The 20,664-nt window shown below is 38.4% G+C and overlaps 1 protein-coding gene across 1 annotated transcript; it reads right to left on the bottom strand.

Moving 5' to 3' along the window:
- Positions 1-11,201: 11,201 nt before the first annotated feature.
- On the bottom strand, positions 11,202-12,154 carry LOC141620470 (uncharacterized). The gene is made up of 2 exons (XM_074437332.1): positions 11,959-12,154; positions 11,202-11,821 (listed from the first exon to the last, which is right to left on the bottom strand). Exons 1-2 carry the CDS (start codon positions 12,152-12,154, stop codon positions 11,202-11,204), a joined length of 816 nt encoding a protein of 271 aa, XP_074293433.1.
- Positions 12,155-20,664: the final 8,510 nt, after the last annotated feature.

Here is a 20,664-nt window from a genome sequence, read left to right as displayed (position 1 = left end):
AGAAAAGGGCATCTGGGGCTGCTCCTAAGCCTGCTGAGAAAAGAAAGGCAGATTCTGGTTCTGCATCTGGATCCAGCGCTAGAAAGAGGGCCTACTACTGATTCGGCCACGGAATTTATTCCCATTGAGATTACTCCGTTCGCAAACATGCCCCCAATCATGGGTCTGCTCCACCATTTGGCTTTGTTTCTGCTTCTGGGACTGTTCCCGTTTCTAGGTCTAACTCTGCATCTGGATCCGCCGCTGCTGGTGAATGATGGATCCAGCTGGTGGATGCTAGGTCTAGCCTTTTCCCGACTCTACTGTTCTGCGTCTGGTCGACATAGGTAATTCTGGTGCTGAGAACCTCTAGCAAAACTTGCTTGCGTATTTTATATGCAGCTGGTACCTGAGAAATGTTAGTAATGCAACCTAGGTGTGATGACCTTCTAATGTATGATCTAGCGATCTAGCCTAGGTAGACACGTTATGAACTTATATGTCATGAATGCAATGTCTATCAATGTGTCGTGAGAACGATCACGTTTGAGAGTGTGTTGCGAGTGTCGCAGGTGTTCTATCATTTGCTTTGTATCTTTCCGTTTCTGGCGTACTTTTGATTTGTGCATGCACGTCGTTTGTTTGGCCATCGCTGTCTGATTGCTGGCTAAAAGGTCTAGTACGCCCACTCGTTCAGAGAAGCCAGGCTTGCGTGGGTGCTAATGCATCGCGGGAGACTGACTGTCCCGGTTGTACGTGCTTAGCCACGGACACACGCCTTCTGTAGTGAATACAGACCCTGCCAGATTAGTTTGCATTTTTATTCACTTGACCATTTATTTGAAAGAAATTTATAAAAAGGAACTTCTTCACTTGAAACATTTAAAGTGGTTTATTAACTTGAAAAATTTTCAGAATTGGGAGATATCAGGGTCAGAATACATGTAGGGTCATTTCAGAACCAAAAAATGTTAAAATCAAAATATATGCGAAACATTTTTAGAACCGGAAAACGTTGAACTTAGAATATATGCAGAAAATTTCCAGAACCAGAAAATGTTAAATTCAGAATAGATGCAAAAGTTTTCAGAACCATAAAGATATTCAGAGCCAAAGAATGTTCAAAGCAAAATCTAGAACCTGGCTGAGCTGTATCTGGTAGGCTGAGTACCCAGTTGCTGACCATGCTGGTGGCTTAGGTGAAATACTTTTTCAAGTGGGTGATGTTCCAGGATCTGGGAACCATTTGTCCATTCATAGTCATGAGTCGGTAAGCTCCATTTCCAACTATGCTTTCCACTTGGTATATATAGCCCCTCCCAGTTGTAAGCGAATTTTCCTGCTTGCCGGTTCTTGGTATTCTGGAAGACTTTTCTCAGGACCAGATCTCCTACCTGCAGGGTTCTTACTTTTACATTCTTTTTATAGCTTCTGGCCACCGTCTGTCGGTAGGAAGTCATCCTGATCTGGGTGCTGGTTCTGAGTTCATCTATCGTGTCCAGGTTGCTTGCCATTTCCACCTGATTCCGGTCTTTTGTTATGCATCCTTACCTGTGAGTTGGGTGTTGGAATATGTGTCCTCCGACAATAATGCGATCACAATTGTCGATCATAATGATCACATGTTTAAATCTCATTGTAAGAATACATGTGGGATGTAATATTTTTACAGTCAACTAGTCCACACATATCGGTAATGATTGGCTGACTAGAGTTTGACATTACTGTCGTGCGACGGTGGTGATCAGTTGATCCCCTTAGGTCATATTTATAGGGAAATACTCTTAATTGATTATTTAATTAATCGTGTACCGATACGAGTTAATTAAATTGCTTAAAATTGACGGATGATTTTGTGAGTATAATTAACGTATCTTATTGTAATATGATTAAATGAGACACGGTCTAAGTAATCGAATTGTTTTATTACTTAGATGAAATTATTGTTTACAGAAACAATTGAAACGGAATGAATAAATTATTATAAATACAGAATGTTGTAGTTTATAATTCGGAAACACTTTACGGTACAAGTAATTATATAAGTGACATGTTTTATTAATATGTTGATTTTTAATTGTTAAAAAAATACATTTGATATACCTAATGTCATGAAACATGTTACATGTGACAAATTGACAACTTAATGTATAAAATGGATTTTCCATTTTACATCATATGTGCCGAAATAAGGAGGGAGTATTAGGCTTATTATTGTGTTAATTTTTAGTGGAAAACACAATCATGAAAGCTAACTACTAGCCATACAACCCTATAGCTTTTGAGAAGAGCAACTATTGCATGCATAGGCTCCCCATAAAGCCCCCCCCCCCAACCGGTTTTCCATGTGAGGAACCCATATGGTTTTCGGATCTCTATTATTATTCAATCATTTTAACAAAACATTTTCTAGTGTAAGAAAGGTGTTTATCTCTATCTTTTGTGAAAATCCTAGAGAAATAAAACTCCATCATCTATTCTCTCTAAAACCGAAATACATGAGAGAACAAAAATTATTTTGTGTCATATTTTAAGTAAAACTAATATTGTTACTAGATCTAAATAATATTGGTTATTATGAGTTTTCCTTGGGTAGATGCTTTTGGGAGGGATTCTATACTTGAATCCTTGTTCTTCCATTTGGAGAGCTCAAGAACAAGTGAGTAGGAAAACACACTTGTGCCCATATATCCGAAAATCATATGGTGAGATAACGATTTCTTCACTTATCTATTTTTAGTTTGCATGCATAAGATTTGTAATTAATTTTATGACTAAATTAATTTTGAAACATATATGAATATGTTGAGTAATGAGATATAGATTTATAACAAGCGGTATCAAGAGCACAAGGTTGTTTGCATGCAAATCAGTTATAGTTTTTCCGAGTTATACGATTAACATACAAAACTTATAAATTTGTGTTTATTATGATATATCACGAAATTTATTGTGCATATTAAAATTTCTGGTCCTAAAATGTTTTAGGATATTTTGGTTTAATTTATGGATTTTATTGTTCATTTTATATAATATTGGCATTAAAATGTGATTTTTATGATAAAAATGTCATTTTTGGACGAACATTAGCTAAACTTCGAATTTTCCAGTGGTTTTTGCATATGTTTTCACATATATTATTTTTCGATGATCTGGAAATTTTCAAAAATTTTGGAGTTTTTATGCTCGAAATATGGATTTTTCATGATAAAAATTGAATTTAAATGAAAAATAGGTTAATATGAGAAATATTTCGAATCTGGTCATAGAAATTTAGTATGTTGTCACATGCAATATTACAAGATGTGTGTAAAATAATAGGCTATAATGAAGTCTTTATGCATGATTTATGAATTTTTGATGAAAAATAACATAAATAGTGACTTAATTAGTATAAATTGCTAAAACATAGTTCATGACTAAGGAAAAACGTCACATGTTGCATTTTATTACCTTTTTCAGATCTAAAATTGAAAAGTTGATGAATATATTTTTTCTCATGTTTTTATGATTATTATTGATAAATCCGATAAACCGCAACATAGTTTTTCCGATAATTTTACGAAATTTTAACCTAAGTTTTTTGAACATTATGAGTGTCATGGTATTTTTCCAGAATGTTCATAAGTTTAAATTTTGAATTTTGAATTTATTTGAAATTTTTATGATTTATTTGGAGTTTATAGCATTTTATTATAATTTTGAGTCCATTAATGAACAATTTTAAGAAATATGAGTTAATTATAGTCAAATAGTTAGTGAAGACTAATTTTGAGTCCTAAGTTGGTTAGGGTAATTAACTTGTGCATAAATATGATTTTATGTAATGTATTGTGATTTTAAAAGGTTGAATCACGCAAATCCGTAAAAACCGTTAAATATACGATATTGGCGCCTTAAAGGCGATTTAGCATAAAATTGGGCATGTTCATATATATTATAATGCTGCATTTTATTTATGATTGTCATAATTTTATTTTATGTAATTTTTGAATTATGTAATTTTTACTTAGTATGGCCTTAGCTTTTAATTGGTATTACCCGAAATGTATGGGAATATCGATTCGGTTGTAATTTATTGTGATCTCGTATCACCGTTTTGTAATTTAATAGATTTATTGTTATTTTAATTACAAATGTATAATAGGAAATTATGTAATTTGTTATGTAATTTATTTATTTCGGAGTTCCTTGAAGACGATGTCACTCAAGAAGGCGATACATAAAGACGGTGTTACCTCGAGATGCGTGCCAAAACCGAAGTTCAAGGGACCAATGGAGTTGGTTTCCGAATATGTAATAGTTAATTAGATTTTCTATTTTAGGAAGGCCATACTAGGATTTAATTTATGCTTTGCATTTTATTTATATGTCGCATGTATCGCTAAATCGCCATAACTAAAACATGCATTATCATTTTAATCGAGTTTATCGACCTTGTCAATTACAATTATCGTAGTTCACCGCTTTAGTTCACTTAAAACGTGATAGATAATAAATTGACATGACCTCTCGCTAAAAATAAACAATTGAGACATAGCCTTACCAAAAAGTAGAAACCATGAAAACCTATTTCATGAGGGAGTGCACTCGGCCATCCCGGGGTACAAACCTTGTTACGTAGGGGAAGTGGGTGATAAATGTCTATCCACCGAATTCGTGTTGATGAGGGTTTCATCGGCTATCCCGTGCCCAAGTTGATGTGGATTTGGATCATGGACACATTTATTCGAAATTTGGATTGAGCTCAACGGAAGTATTCGTGACCGTAGTCGCATGTGTTCCGGGATATAGATAAATATTAGAGTAATTTTATCGACCGAGAATTCTAAAAGTAGAATCGATTAAAGAGTTAGTCCACCGAGTTATATTGATAAGGGTTTCATCGGCTATCCCGTGCCCAAGTTAATATGAATTTGGATCTCGGAATCATTTATCATAGTTGGGTAGAGGTCACTATGTAAATGCTTTACTTGTTATCTACAAGTATTATTATAACGATGAATGTTTTTGTTTTCACTATTCCGTTATCATATTGTTCTATTTCTTTACCACAATTCATATACGATATCATTTCGATTTTTGATTCAAATCTCCATTAAAACATCGTAACTAAAGACAAATTTGAATTTTCTTCTAAAAACCTCATATTATCCATTGGAAGGATCTCTTGTAAAGAGTATAGATAAAAGTTATTCATTATCAAACAGGTTTTTGATTCTTGACTAACACATCTACTTACAATGGATTGTTTTTCATATACTTAATTGAATTAAGTACCTTGAAGCGATAAATTGTTTTGGTAATTAGATTTGTCAGAATTCGTAATTGACCAAAATAACGCAACCACTTCAATGAAAGTTTTAAGATTAAAACGATTGAATTGAAGAGTAATCTTCATAAGATTCAACTTTGCTTCTCTAAGTAAAGACTCTTTGAAATGAGTGGGAGCATTCTCTTAGACCGTTAAGAAAAGGATGAGGTTCAAGAAGTAAAGATTATAATGGAATTGATACAAGGTAATGTTAAAAGTAAAGTTGTTGAGAATAGCGATACTAAACCTATCAATCCCGACCGATAAAGTTTCCACTGTCTTAAATGTTGGACACTAGAAAGGAAACTACCCCAAATTATTGAAGAATCAACAAGTTAGTTGTGGGACATCTAATGGGACCTTCTTCTTTAAATGTTTATTTGATTAAACATAAATTTTGCTAGTACTACTTCGTCAATATTAGAAACCAGTAGAGGTTTTCATCATTGTATTCGACACATAAGATGATTAGAATATGACGACTAGCAACAATAATGTCGAGAGATAGAGTAATTGTATACTCAATCTAGTTTTTGGATTTAAAGTTGTACTTAATTGTGACTATTAAGTGCATAAACTCTAAATAAGAATATAAACTTGTTAAAGTTACAAAAGAGGTTTCACTTTTGTGACTCTATACACCATAATTTGATGTATGGCTAGCCCATTATAAAGGTGATTATATTCTAAACCAAACTAGAATAACACATCATGTAGATGATGTAAGACTCAAATCGGTAACCCAAGATTAAACCTTAAATTTTGGAATGATGAACGCAAAGAGTTATCGAGTACTCTTGAAACCATTAGATTGTTAATGGTATATGCGTATCTTGTATTTAAAGCAAGATGTCTCGTGCCTTTTGGTTGAAAAGGAGATCGAGTTTGTAAATCATTGATCCATAATAGGTTGATCATTTTCTTTTACCAACGATTTAAGTTGATACTAATGTGTTCACTTAATAAGGTAAATAGAGAAATCTTTGAAGAAGTTCAAAGAGTTCAAGGAATCACGATTTAGTCGTGATATGGGTTATCAAAGTGAAGACTTTGATATAAGCCAAACGAAATGTGATATAGTATCACAGGTTAATCTCTCTTAACAGGCATTATGGGATAATATGTGGTTGGATAAAGAATTCAAACGCTATTCGATATGGTTTGGACTTCAATCAAGTTACCTTGAGTTACTTGATCCTTTTGGGGAATTTATCATTTTTTGTCTAAATTATTTTCCACTAAATCTAAACGAATCATATGAGATATGAAATGGTAATGTACCATGTTTGTAAGCTTACACAAGAAACAAATACTCACTTTTCCCTTTCAATTATCACGAGTACAACAAGTTTGTGGCTCGTGAAGCTGTCTTTCTAAAATACAAGTTTATTTCTAGAAGACAGAGTGGGAGAAATTATTAAAGAGCCACAAAGAATGTTATGTCGCTATCAACTGGTCTTTCTTGGCTACATGAGACGTTTTGTGAAAGACGTTGTTTCTTCAAAACCTAGGAGGTTAAAATCATCACTCGTTGAAGATGATGAATTAGTGTTACTTTTAGAAAGTAAATAGATTGTAACTTACAAAGAAATCATTTGATTCAAGTTGATTACTTCTAGAAAGTAATGGACATATGACTTACATGAGAATGTTTAAGTCACAACTCAATACAAGGCTTAGAGCCATGAAAATCCGAAATTAAAGGCTTGATTAGTTGCAAAGGGTTTTGCACTAATAAAGAGAGATTTCAAAGCTTGATTGGTAGCAAAGGGTTTTGCACTAGTTGAAATGCTTAAGTCTATTTGGATCTTCTTAGGGATTGTGTTTCATTATAAAATACATAGTAAGTGAATCTAAAACCCACTTCTTCAAAAGAAGGAATGTATTCAATACATGTCATGAGTTTTATAGATTCTTACAATCCTAAGATAATGTGAAACTTAAGAGAGGGTCTTAAGTAGGACATCAGTGAGTTGGAATCAATGTTTTGATCATATTATAAAACTTTTCTCGATAAGTCGAGAAGTTGTGTTTATACATGGAGTTTAGTGGGAGTTACGGAAATTTTAATTAGTCTTATATGTGGATGACATATTGATCATTGAGAATGATTTAAGACTTTGGAGAAATATAGTACATCTTTAATATCCGGATTTATGGAGATAAATCTACATGATATTAGCGTCAAATAAGAAGTCTTATGTTTATAAGATTCATGACTAGTTCAATCAAGTTGAACATATTTGATTGATTCCATTCGCTTCCGCTGTCGAATCAATTAAATAGGAAATGATATATAACACTTTATATACTTTGAGTATGATGAATTGTTTCAAAATCGAATTCAAGAAATAATTACCAAGTAGCCATATTGATTACCCTTAAGTGATTGCAGAAGCATTAAGGATATAATGCAAAGTGTTTTTGATGCAATTTTGTGTAAGGGTATTACACAAGTGACAATTGACAATTGAGATTGCGCATGGTTTCTGACAAAACCATAATAAAAACACTTTAGGATGGTTAAGATACCATTGTGGCCATGTTAATTAAGAAGTAGATTTTCTAGAATCGTTCTAGGCAATAAAGAACAATGAGAAATATTTACAACGGAAATTGAGTACACTTGCAATCATGGGATGTGCAAGAAGGATGAGTCCCGCACACTGTGAAAACAGTGGGAGCTATTCTAAGGCTAGAAGGCCTATGTCTTGATTGGATCTCGACACGTACTCAGAAAGTTTTGTAATGCAAATGTATACATTACAAAGGAAAACGAGTATGTAGTAAGGTTGAGTAAGGTACAAGAAGTTGATAAAACCTACTAATCAAAGCCTTCTCATAGGCTTAACATGATAAGTCATGTCATTTCAATTAAATTGAGATGAACAACTACATTCAAGATCAAACTAGATTATAGAATATGAAGTAGTAATCAGGCATTGACTATTCATATGTGATAATCGTATTTGTCGTTCGAGTTTTACTTTAAAACTCTTTTATTATACTTTGTTACATCCAAACGGGTTGTAGAGACAACATTGAACCCCGTTAAAGTGAACCTGGATCAACATGGTATTCGCCCATGGTCACTTGTATGAGGTGACGTCTCGAAGTGACTAGAGTGTGATGCGATTGATGGCAAGTTCAAGTGCCATAGAGTCATGTGAGATGACTAGTCGATCACATAGGCAGACTGTTAGGAACACTTTGTCGGGCAGTGACCGCTTATAGAGTTCTGGCAAATTTATATAGCCTGGTCGTGGCGAGAGCTACTATAGTATTCTAATGAGTCGATTCTTTTGACTAAAGACTGTTCGCCTAAGGTGGCACAGTTTCAGATTAACTTTGATTTGTGTTACTACGACCTTCGTAAATGGGGTCAAATGGGCATATTTTGGGTTATGATGGTTGTGGCTAGTCGAAGGGAATAAGTGCGATAGGAATTGTCCACCCCCTTGTCAGGGTTAAAACAATATCTCAGGGCCACTCGAGGAGTAATGAACTGGAAATGCGTGGCCACGCTCGGAAGGTATCTATGATAGATAAATCCGGTCAATCAGTTATTCTCCAGATCAAGGAAACCACTCTCGATATGATCACTTGCAAGTACGACCCGAAAGACACCTTGCATTGAGTGGGAGATAGTAATAGGACAAGAGAATTGGTGATGCACACTTGTCGAGGACAAGTGGGAGATTGTTGGAATATGTGTCCTCCGACAATAATGCGATCACAATTGTCGATCATAATGATCACATGTTTAAATCTCATTTTAAGAATACATGTGGGATGTAATATTTTTACAGTCAACTCATATCGATAATGATTGGCTTACTAGAGTTTGACATTACTGTCGTGCGACGGTGGTGATCAGTTGATCCCCTTAGGTCATACCTATAGGGAAATACTCTTAATTGATTATTTAATTAATCGTATACCGATACGAGTTAATTAAATTGCTTAAAATTGGCGGATAATTTTGTGAGTATAATTAACGTATCTTATTGTAATATGATTAAATGAGACACGGTCTAAGTAATCGAATTGTTTTATTACTTAGATGAAATTATTGTTTACAGAAACAATTGAAACGGAATGAATAAATTATTATAAATACAGAATGTTGTAGTTTATAATTCGGAAACACTTTACGGTACAAGTAATTATGAATTACTAGGTTAATTATATAAGTGACATGTTTTATTAATATGTTGATTTTTAATTGTTAAAAAAATACATTTGATATACCTAATGTCATGAAACATGTTACATGTGACAAATTGACAACTTAATGTGTAAAATGGATTTTCCATTTTACATCATATGTGCCGAAATAAGGAGGGAGTATTAGGCTTATTATTGTGTTAATTTTTAGTGGAAAACACAATCATGAAAGCTAACTACTAGCCATACAACCCTATAGCTTTTGAGAAGAGCAACTATTGCATGCATAGGCTCCCCATAAAGCCCCCCCCCCCCCGGTTTTCCATGTGAGGAACCCATATGGTTTTCGGATCTCTATTATTATTCATTCATTTTAACAAAACATTTTCTAGTGTAAGAAAGGTGTTTATCTCTATCTTTTGTGAAAATCATAGAGAAATAAAACTCCATCATCTATTCTCTATAAAACCGAAATACATGAGAGAACAAAAATTATTTTGTGTCATATTTTAAGTAAAAATAATATTGTTACTAGATCTAAATAATATTGGTTATTATAAGTTTTCCTTGGGTATATGCTTTTGGGAGGAATTCTATACTTGAATCCTTGTTCTTCCATTTGGAGAGCTCAAGAACAAGTGAGTAGGAGAACTCACTTGTGCCCATATATCCGAAAATCATATGGTGAGATAACGATTTCTTCACTTATCTATTTTTAGTTTGCATGCATAAGATTTGTAATTAATTTTATGACTAAATTAATTTTGAAACATATATGAATATGTTGAGTAATGAGATATAGATTTATAACATTGGGACCCTAACTTCGGATGGAATGACTGCTTCTGCTCCGAACACCAGGCTGAAGGGGGTTTGTCCTGTTGCGACCTTGGGCGTGGTTCTGTCGGCCCAGAGTACCAGAGGCAGTTCTTCTGCCCACTTGCCCCTTATCTCTTCCCGCTTCTTTTTCAAGTTTTCAACGATAATTTTGTTGCTGGACTCGGCTTGTCCGTTGGACTGGGGGTTCCTAAGAGTAGATTTCTGCAACGAGATATTCCACCTAGCACAAAAAGCTTATGTCTTATTTCCAATAAATTGGGATCCATTATCACATATAATCTCAGATGGAATGTCAAACATGCATATGATATTGCGTTTAATAAAAGATATAACCTGGGTTTCTGTAACCTGCGAGGATGATTCTTCTTCTATCCACTTGGAGAAGTAGTTCGTCATGGTGAGCATATAGATTTTGTTTCCTAATGCTCTGGGTAATGGTCCCACGATGTCCATTCCCCATTTCGTGAAGGGCCACGGTGAGATAACCTGATGCAGAGGCTCTGCTGGCTGGTGGCTGACGTGGGCGTGTCTATGACAAGCGTCACATATTTTTGCGAACTCTATGGCATCTTTGCGCATTGTGGGCCAGAAGTATCCCTGCCTCAGTGCCTTGTTGGACAGGCTTCTGCCCCCTACATGGTTTCCACATTCTCCACTGTGGAGAGCATGCAAAATAACCTGAGATTCTTCCCGATCCAGGCATCTGAGGTAGGGTTCAGCGAGGGATTTCCTCAACAGGACACCATCAATTAGTATGAATCTGGATGCTTTCATTCTGAAGCTCCTTACCTCCTTTTTATCTGCTGGCAGGATATCATTCTACAGCCATTCCAGGTATGGTTTCCTCCAGTCTGGAGTATTTTCTTCACTACTGGTGCTGCACAACACTTCTGCTTCCTGCTCAGGTTTTAGTATCGCTGGCTCCAGTACGTGGACAATTGGTATTGTGGAGATGGCTCCTGCTTTGAAGGTTGCCCCCCAGGGTGGCTAGCGCGTCTGCTTCTGCGTTCTGGTCCCTGGGGATTTGTTTGATGTTGATCGTGGCAAATCTGAGGGTCAACTCCTTTGCTACGTCTAGGTATGCCATCATCCTGGGGTCCCTGGCTTCATAGCAGTCATTTACATGGTTAAATATAAGTTTAGAATCACTGCAAACCTTGAGGTGTCTGATTTTCAGATCCAGAGCCAGCTTCAGACCCAGGATCAATGCCTCATATTCTGCTTCGTTGTTCGTGGCCTTGAATTCACATCGTACAGCCTGGACTATGAGATCTCCCTGGGGTGACTTGCGGACCAATCCTACTCCTGCTCCTCTTGCGTTGGAGGCTCTGTCCACATGTAGCTCCCACACTTGTTCCCCTTTATCTTCCTCCAAATTCAGAATGTCCTGCTCTGCCTGGGTCTGGAGAGCTGGGCAGAAGTCAGACACAAAGTCCGCCAGAGCCTGGGACTTTATAGCTGTACGAGGTTCAAATTTCAAGTCATAACCGCTCAGGTGCACGGACCACTTAGCCATCCTTCCTGACAATTTTTGTTTTCTCATGATAGTCTTAAGAGGATAGTTAGTTATCACATAAATTTTGTGAGACTCGAAATAAGGACGCAATTTATAAGATGATGTAACTAGTGCAAGGACAAGTTTTTCTAGTGACGTGTACCTGGTCTCTGCTGGAAGCAGAGACTTACTGACGTAATATATTGGGTGATGTGATCCTCCTGCTTTCGCACTAGTACTGCATTAACTGCTGCTTTTGTGACTGACAGGTATATGAATAGTGGCTCTCCTGGCTCTGGCTTCGACAGGAGTGGCGGGGTGCTAAGATAATATTTCAATTCCTTAAATACTTTTCTCATGTTCCTTTGTCCACTCAAATATTTGAATCTTCTCTTGGGGGTAGGTCTGTGTCGTTCTTCCCTTCTGTCCTTCCAGACACTTTATTCTCGCTTTTGTTGTAGGGTCCTGGTCTTTCGTTCCCTTTTTCTACCGGGGCTTTTCTGGATACTTTGATTGTACTTCCTCAAAGGTAGTGCACGGATGCATGGTCAGGTTCTTGTACAGATCTGAATCCTGGTGCAATCCCCGACAGAAGGCTTGTATAACAGTTTCTATATCGCACCTCGGAATTGCCACTTTTTTCTTGTTGAATCTGTTCAAGTAATCACGAGTAGATTCCTCAAACCCTTGCACTATCCGATAGAGGTCGCTGGTCTGCTTCTCTACCTTTCTGCTGCTGGTGAACTGCTGGTTGAATGCATTAACTAGGTCGGCGAAGTTGGCTATACTTTTATTGGGCAGGCCGACGAACCACTGCTGGGCTGCTTCAGACAAGGTCGATCCAAATCCTTTGCATATACAAGCTTCCTTTAAGGGCCCAGTCGCGGTTATCACCATCATTTTTTGCTTGTAGTGGTTGGCGTGGTCAAGTGGATCTGTGGTTCCGTCGTAGAGCGTCATGGTTGGCGGTACACATCCTTTAGGAACGCCGACGAGGGCTATGTCGTCCACGAAAGGTGAGTCTGCATAGATATCGCGTTTCGCTTTCTCTAATGGACGTGTTACGCCTGGTATCCTGTACATCAGGTATCTCAGCTCCTGGTACTGCTGCTCCAGCGAACTACCTGCTCCTGCAAGAGGGTTAGAATCAGGCGGGAAGGATCCAACGGGTGTTACTCCTAACCAGGGTCTTGTCATTGGTGTTGCACTGATTATAGATCCTGGCCGCCATCCAGGTGTCTGCTGCAGGCCTCCGATCCAGGCTCCACTGGTGAATTGGCTGATTGAGGGAACTGCTGTGTTTATGACAGCTCCAGATTGTCATCCGGATGTCTGGTGCATGGGTGTTCCTGCAAAAGGTGGATAGTCCGATCCTGACGGAGTGCTAAGCAGTACATTACCTAGTGTCTGCTGCAGGCTGGGTGGGTTGTCAAATGACAAACATCCCAATCCTCTAGGCTCGACTGGTTCACTGGGTGCTACTCCTGCAAGGTCTAGTCTGGTGGCTAGTTCTAACGAAATTGATCAACTTGATCCTCCATCGCTGGTCAGGTTCAGGGCCTCAGGTGCTGATGCTGGTTTGGGTTGGACTGCTGTCACGATCTGAGCAATCAGGTTCTGGTTATCCTTTCTCAGATTCTCAACGGCCTGACGCTGAGTATCCATCCCCTGAATCATCACGTGCATCGGGTCAAGCACTGGAGGTCCTCTGCTTCTGAGAACTCCTCCACCTGATCCCTCATGGGTCGGGACTCTGGACGCAGCTTCACTTCTGCTGGGGCCGCTTTCCCTGCTGGATCTGGGCTGGCTGGGCGCGCCTGCTTCCTTGGGTACCTGCGGCGGTTTCAGAGGCAGAGGCGGAAGCATGGTTCTGGGTGACATGCTGACGGGAACCATCTGGCTGGATGCTGGAGGAGCGCTCGCTGATCCTGCAGACGCAGAAGAAGGTCCTGCTCCAGAGGAAAGGGCTATCATGCTCTGGCTGCTGGATGGATACTGGCTGGTTTCAGACATGGTGACGGCTGGTTCAGTTTTGCAAGATTTGGCTATAGAAAATGATCACTATGCCCCACGGTGGGCGCCAAACTGTTTTGGTAAAAATTTACTGAACCTATCAAATAGTTTATGGTGGATCAAAGCGATCTACTCTATTCAGCCTCGAAACGGGGGTTAATTTATATATGAATTAGGATAAAAGGCGAACGAAAATTAGGCGAGAATAATGATGATAACAACGATAAGAATGGAAATAAAAAGATAAAGACACACAAAAAATATTAACGCGGAAACCCAGTGTGGGAAAACCGCGGGGGGAGTCGGTATCCCGCCAATTCACTATATGGAAACGAAGTACAATTGAGCCACGAATTGATGGCGTTGAGATGTAATTTTCTACAACTTGTGTATGATAGTGGGTTTGGTAGATGACCTTAATGGTGTGAGAATTTTTTCCCCCATGCTTGCTTCACCTCTTCAATTTATATACAACCTCAGTGTAACGTTATTTTTGCAATAACCAACTTCCTGGATCCACTCACCATGCCCTATTCTTCAGCTTAATTTGTGTAACAAACTTCCCCGTTATTGCTTTATCTCCATATGCTATATAGCATTGTTTAATTGACCAATTTGTGCAACCTTAGCAACCCATGTCCCTTTCCTTCAACCAATAATAAGATGCCACGTCATCAAGTGTAAAAATGTAGATTTTTGCTATAACAATTGCACCCAATTTTCCATCTCAGCCTCAAGATGAGGAGGGAAATTAGTCTTTCAGGCTCTGGATGCTATGTCGTCTGGTATGTTGCTCTGCTTCTGCTTTATTTGCAGTACTGCTGCTGCTGCTTGACTTCTCATCCTCTTCCAGGATCTGCTAAGCCTAAGGCTACTTTAGAAATGATTCTGACTCAGAGGAAGAAAAGGGCATCTGGGGCTGCTCCTAAGCCTGCTGAGAAAAGAAAGGCAGATTCTGGTTCTGCATCTGGATCTGGATCCAGCGCTAAAAAGAGGGCCTACTACTGATTCGGCCACGGAATTTATTCCCATTGAGATTACTCCGTTCGCAACCATGCCCCCAATCCCTGGGTCTGCTTCACCATTTGGCTTTGTTTCTGCTTCTGGGACTGTTCCCGTTTCTGGGTCTAACTCTGCATCTGGATCCGCCACTGCTGGTGAATGATGGATCCAACTGGTGGATGCTAGGTCTAGCCTTCTCCCGACTCTACTGTTCTGCGTCTGGTCGGCATAGGTAATTCTGGTGCTGAGAACCTCTGGCAAAACTTGCTTGCGTAGTTTATATGCAGCTGGTACCTGAGAAATGTTAGTAATGCAACCTAGGTGTGATGACCTTCTAATGTATGATCTAGCGATCTAGCCTAGGTAGACACGTTATGAACTTATATGTCATGAATGCAATGTCTATCAATGTGTCGTGAGAACGATCACGTTTGAGCGTGTGTTGCGAGTGTTGCAGGTGTTCTATCGTTTCCTTTGTATCTTGCCGTTTCTGGCGTACTTTTGATTTGTGCATGCACGTCGTTTGTTTGGCCATCGCTGTCTGATTGCTGGCTAAGGGGTCTAGTACGCCCACTCGTTCAGAGAAGCCAGGCTTACGTGGGTGCTAATGCATCGCGGGAGACTGACTGTCCCGGTTGTACGTGCTTAGCCACGGACACACGCCTTCTGTAGTGAATACAAACCCTGCCAGATTAGTTTGCATTTTTATTCACTTGGCCATTTATTTGAAAGAAATTTATAAAAAGGAACTTTTTCACTTGAAACATTTAAAGTGGTTTATTAACTTGAAAAATTTTCAGAATTGGGAGATATCAGGGTCAGAATACATGTGGGGTCATTTCAGAACCAAAAAATGTTAAAATCAAAATATATGCGAAACATTTTTAGAACCGAAAAACGTTGAACTTAGAATATATGCAAAAAATTTTCAGAACCAGAAAATGTTAAATTCAGAATAGATGCAAAAGTTTTCAGAACCATAAAGATATTCAGAGCCAAAGAATGTTCAAAGCAAAATCTAGAACCTGGCTGAGCTGTATCTGGTAGGTTGAGTACCCAGTTGCTAACCATGCTGGTGGCTTAGGTGGAATACTTTTTCAAGTGGGTGATGTTCCAGGATCTGGGAACCATTTGTCCATTCATAGTCATGAGTCGGTAAGCTCCATTTCCAACTATGTTTTCCACTTGGTATATATTGTGGGAAATAATCTGTATACTTCCCTTAAAAATGAAGGATTATAACGAATTTAATTAAGACGATCACTAGTCATAAAATAAATACATAAACAAAATAAAAGATTCAAAAATAACCTTCGGTCCTAGCAAAAACGGCCTAAGAACAATATCAAAATTGATATTCGCCTATCAGTTGCACCCAAGACGATATGAGATATGCCCTATTGATTGTGCTAGAATCGATCTAAAATTTTCTGTAAAATTTAGTTGTTTTGTGTTTTTCTTCTTATGAGAGAGGAGTCTAGGTCAAGAAAAAGAATTAGGAGAGAATAATCATCTCCCTTTCTTTCTTATACTGACCGAAATATGGGAGTCAATTAGGAAGAATAATTCTTTCCTAATTTCGGCCCATCTGACCGAAATAAGGAGTATAATCTCCTTATTTTTGGACTTTCCAAAAATATATAAAATGTGTTGAATTGTCATCTAGTAAGGATTGAACCCAAGACCTCTTGGTATGTGTACCCTCACTATTACCACTATGACACATTCATCTTGTAGATATTAAATATAACTGATTACATTTAATTACGAATTAACAGATTAATTCGTCCAAGCTAACATTACATACATTTAATTAAATATAACTTATTATATTTAATTTACGAATTGACAGTTAATTCGTCTCAACTAATATTTATTTAATTTTCATTAAATAATTATCTCATCAACACATTGACTAACTATTTAGTCATATTGGGCATCAATGTGATTATATTTCTATAACCACATTTCTCAAACACATCCTATAGGTGTGACCTTTAGGGACCAGTTGATCACCGCCATCTGTATGATAATAAAGTCAAACTTTCTAGCAAGCCAACCGTTATTAGGTAAACGTTAATCAACTGATTAAATATACGAAGTATACCCTTGTGAACCTGTAAGAGATTTACAAATGTTATCACACTAATTTGTGGAGGACACAAGCTCCAACAAACTCCCACTTGTCCTCACAAGTGTATGTGCGATAACTGATTCTCATATCCTAAAATTTCTCCACTCAATGTAAAACAATTTGCAAATCCGTATTCACAAAGGTCGTATTTTACAAGCGATCAATATCAAGAGTGGTTTCCCCGATTAGAGAGTAATTTAACTGATAAACGAATCATCATTCGAGCATGGCCATGCATTTCAGTTACAACTCCTCGGGTGGCCCTGAGAAATAACTATACCTGATAAGGGTTGGATATTTTCCTCAACTCGAATCCTGCAGATGTAAGCACAGTATAAAATGACCCAGAAAAAATCTACTTAGCCTCCAGTTACGGCAGATCGTGAGAAAGAAACCAAAGTCACCCAAAAACTGCCTTAATCTCAAGAGACAGTCGATAGTCAAAAGAATCGACTCTAGGAACACAATGGATGTCCTATCCACGACCTGGCACCGAATGTTATTAAACATTTAGGAATCCATTACGTTGTCACAAAAAGTTGTCCTACGAGGTATCGTCATAATCTCGCATCTGTGATCAATCAGTCAACCGTTTGACTTATGGCTCGTTGAACCCACCATCAATCGACTGCACAATATAATAGCCGGAGTTATCAGCTCACATTGGCGATTACAGACCAAAACAAATATAATGTAATTCAGTTCAATTTGTGGCGTTCAATGTTGTCAGTACAATCCACATGAAAAACAAAATATTATATATAAAACGATGAAGTTATAAATAGTATATGAAAAAGATAATGTATTAAATCCATAATCAAGTACTACAACTCAGGAACGCGTTTAATTCCCATGGAATTAACATGCCCTACATGCTTATCATAATTCAACGGTTTAGTGAGAGGATCCGCGATGTTATCATCCGTCGCAATCTTGTCTATCACTATCTCCTCTTGCTCCACGTAATCACGGATCGGGTGAGCTTTCCGATGTACATGTCTAGATTTGTTGCTAGACTTTGGCTCCTTAGCCTGGAAGATGGCACCTCTATTGTCACAATAGATGGTGATCGGGTCATTCGAACTAGGAACTACTGTAAGTCCTTGTAAGAATTGACGCATCCATATCGCTTCCTTTGCTGCCTCCGAAGCGGCATAGTACTCGGATTCAGTAGTAGAATATGCTATAACACTCTGTTTGGAACTCTTCTAGCTGACCGCAGCACCATTAAGAGTGAAGATGAACCCGGACTGAAATTTTGAGTCATCTCGATCCGTTTGGAAGCTAGCATCTGCGTAACCGATTGCGCATAGCTTAGAATGGCCTCTATAAGTCAATACCCAATCCTTAGTCCTCCGTAGGTACTTGAGGATGTTTTTAACAGCTATCCAGTGTGTTTCACCTGGAGTCTTTTGGTACCGACTCGTCATACTCAATGCATATGCCACGTCTGGACGTGTGCATATCATGGCATACATGATCGATCCTATTGCAGATGCATAAGGAACACGACTCATGCGCTCAATCCCTTCAGGCGTCGTGGGTGACTGAGACTTGCTCAACTGCATCCTAGTCGTCATTGGAAGGTTCCCCTTCTTGGAGTTGGTCATGCTGAACTTCTCAAGAATCTTATCCAAATAAGGCTCCTGACTAAGTGATAACGTCCGTCGTGATCTATCTCGGTAGATACGGATTCCCAAAATGGGCTGTGCCTCACCCAGATCTTTCATCTGGAAATGGTTCTTCAACCATTCTTTAACCGAAGATAGGAGAGGAATGTCATTCCCAATCAAGAGTATGTCATCGACATACAATATCAAGAATACAATCTTGCTCCCACTCGACTTGATATATAAGCATGGTTCCTCGAACAATCGAGTGAAACCATACTCTTTTATCACCTGGTCGAAACGATGATTCCAACTCCGAGAAGCTTTCTTAAGTCCATAAATGGAACGCTTAAGCTTGCATACTTTCTTAGGATGTTCAGGATCTATGAAACCTTCGGGTTGCACCATGTACAACTCTTCCTCCAAATAACCGTTTAAGAAGGCGGTTTTCACATCCATTTGCCAAATTTCATAATCATGAAAAGCGGCAATCGCTAAGATTATCCGAATGGAACGTAGCATGACTACAGGTGCAAAAATCTCATAATAGTGCAATTCGTGCACTTGAGTGAAACCTTTTGCCACAAGTCGTGCCTTATAGATATCTGGTTGCGCGTCTACAGAACGCTTTATCTTGTAAAGCCATTTGCACTGTAGAGGTTTTACCTTATTAGGTAAATCAACTAGATCCCACACGTCATTCTCATACATGGAGTCCATCTCGGATTGCATGGCTTCGAGCCATAGCTTTGAGTCGGAACAGGTCATAGCACCTTTATAGGTAACGGGTTCATTACTCTCTAGGAGTAAAACGTCATTCTCCTCGACCATACCAATGTATCTGTCCGGAGGATGAGAGACTCTACCCGACCTCCTAGGTTCCTCAGGAATATTAACCGTATCAATAGTTGGAGGAACAACTTCCTCCATCCGTTCCTCGGTTGTTGGTTCCGGAATCTCCGAACGGCTCGAAGGTTCTATTACTTGTCTTGTTCTCGAGAAATTCTTTCTCTAAGAACGTCGCACTAGCCGCAACAAAAACTCGATGTTCGGTAGGCGAATAGAAGTAATGACCAAATGTTCCTTTTGGATAACCTATAAAGTATGGCTTGACCGATCGCGGGCCGAGCTTATCCTCGTGTCTCCACTTGACATAAGCCTCGCAGCCCCAAATCCGAATAAAGGACAAGTTAGGGACCGTTCCCTTCCACATTTCATATGGAGTCTTGTCGACAGTTTTAGACGGACTTCGGTTAAGTATAAGAGCAGCTGACAAAAGAACAAAACCCCATAATGAATCAGGCACTACCATGTGACTCATCATGGATCGAACCATATCAAGTAAGGTTCGATTTCTCCGTTCGGACACACCATTCAATTGAGGTGTTCCAGGTGGAGTTAACTGTAGAGCGATTCCACAGTCTTTAAGGTGTTGATCAAACTCATTTGAAATATATTCGCCACCCCGATCTGAACGGAGTGCTTTAACCTTTCTACCCGGTTGGTTACTGCCTGTTACGGTATTCCTTGAATTTCTCAAAGGATTCACTTTTATGCTTCATTAAGTAGACATATCCGTATCTACTTAAATCGTCCGTGAAAGTGATAAAATATCTATAGCCATCTCTAGCGATAATTGACATAGGTCCACATATGTCCGTATGTATGAGTCCTAATAGGTCACTAGCGCGCATTCCAACACCTTTGAAGGAAATTCAAGTCATCTTGTCAATGAGACATGATTCACACGTGCCATATGTAGAAAAATCGAATGCGGGAATAGTCCCATTATCGACGAGTTTCTTCACGCGTTTCTCATTTATGTGTCCCATTCGACAATGCCATAGATAGGTTTGATCTTTGTCACCAACCTTTATTTTCTTATTATTCACGTGTAATACTTCTGTGGTTTGGTCTCAGATATAAATTCCATTCATGGAAACTGCTTTGCCATAAATCATTTCATTGAAAGAGAAAATACAGCTATTATCCTTTATTGAAAATGCAAAACCGTCTTTAGCAAGTACGGAAACAGAAATAATGTTCTTAGACAAACCGGGTACATAGTAACAGTTATTTAAAAATAACTCAAAACCACTAGGGAGTTGGA

The sequence above is a fragment of the Silene latifolia genome, chromosome X (genome assembly GCF_048544455.1).
Source record: "Silene latifolia isolate original U9 population chromosome X, ASM4854445v1, whole genome shotgun sequence".
NCBI classification, from domain to species: Eukaryota; Viridiplantae; Streptophyta; class Magnoliopsida; order Caryophyllales; family Caryophyllaceae; genus Silene; species Silene latifolia.
The sequence above is the reverse complement of the archived record's forward strand: the minus strand, read 5'-3'. Positions and strand labels throughout refer to the sequence as shown.

Bases quoted from the DNA above. Each gene is read 5' to 3' on its own strand.
- LOC141620470 (XM_074437332.1), bottom strand. From the start codon at position 12,154: ATGAGAAAAGTATTTAAGGAATTGAAATATTATCTTAGCACCCCGCCA. The intron at 11,822-11,958 runs GTACACGTCACT...AAAAATTGTCAG, and splicing joins CTGCTTCCAGCAGAGACCAG to GAAGGATGGCTAAGTGGTCC.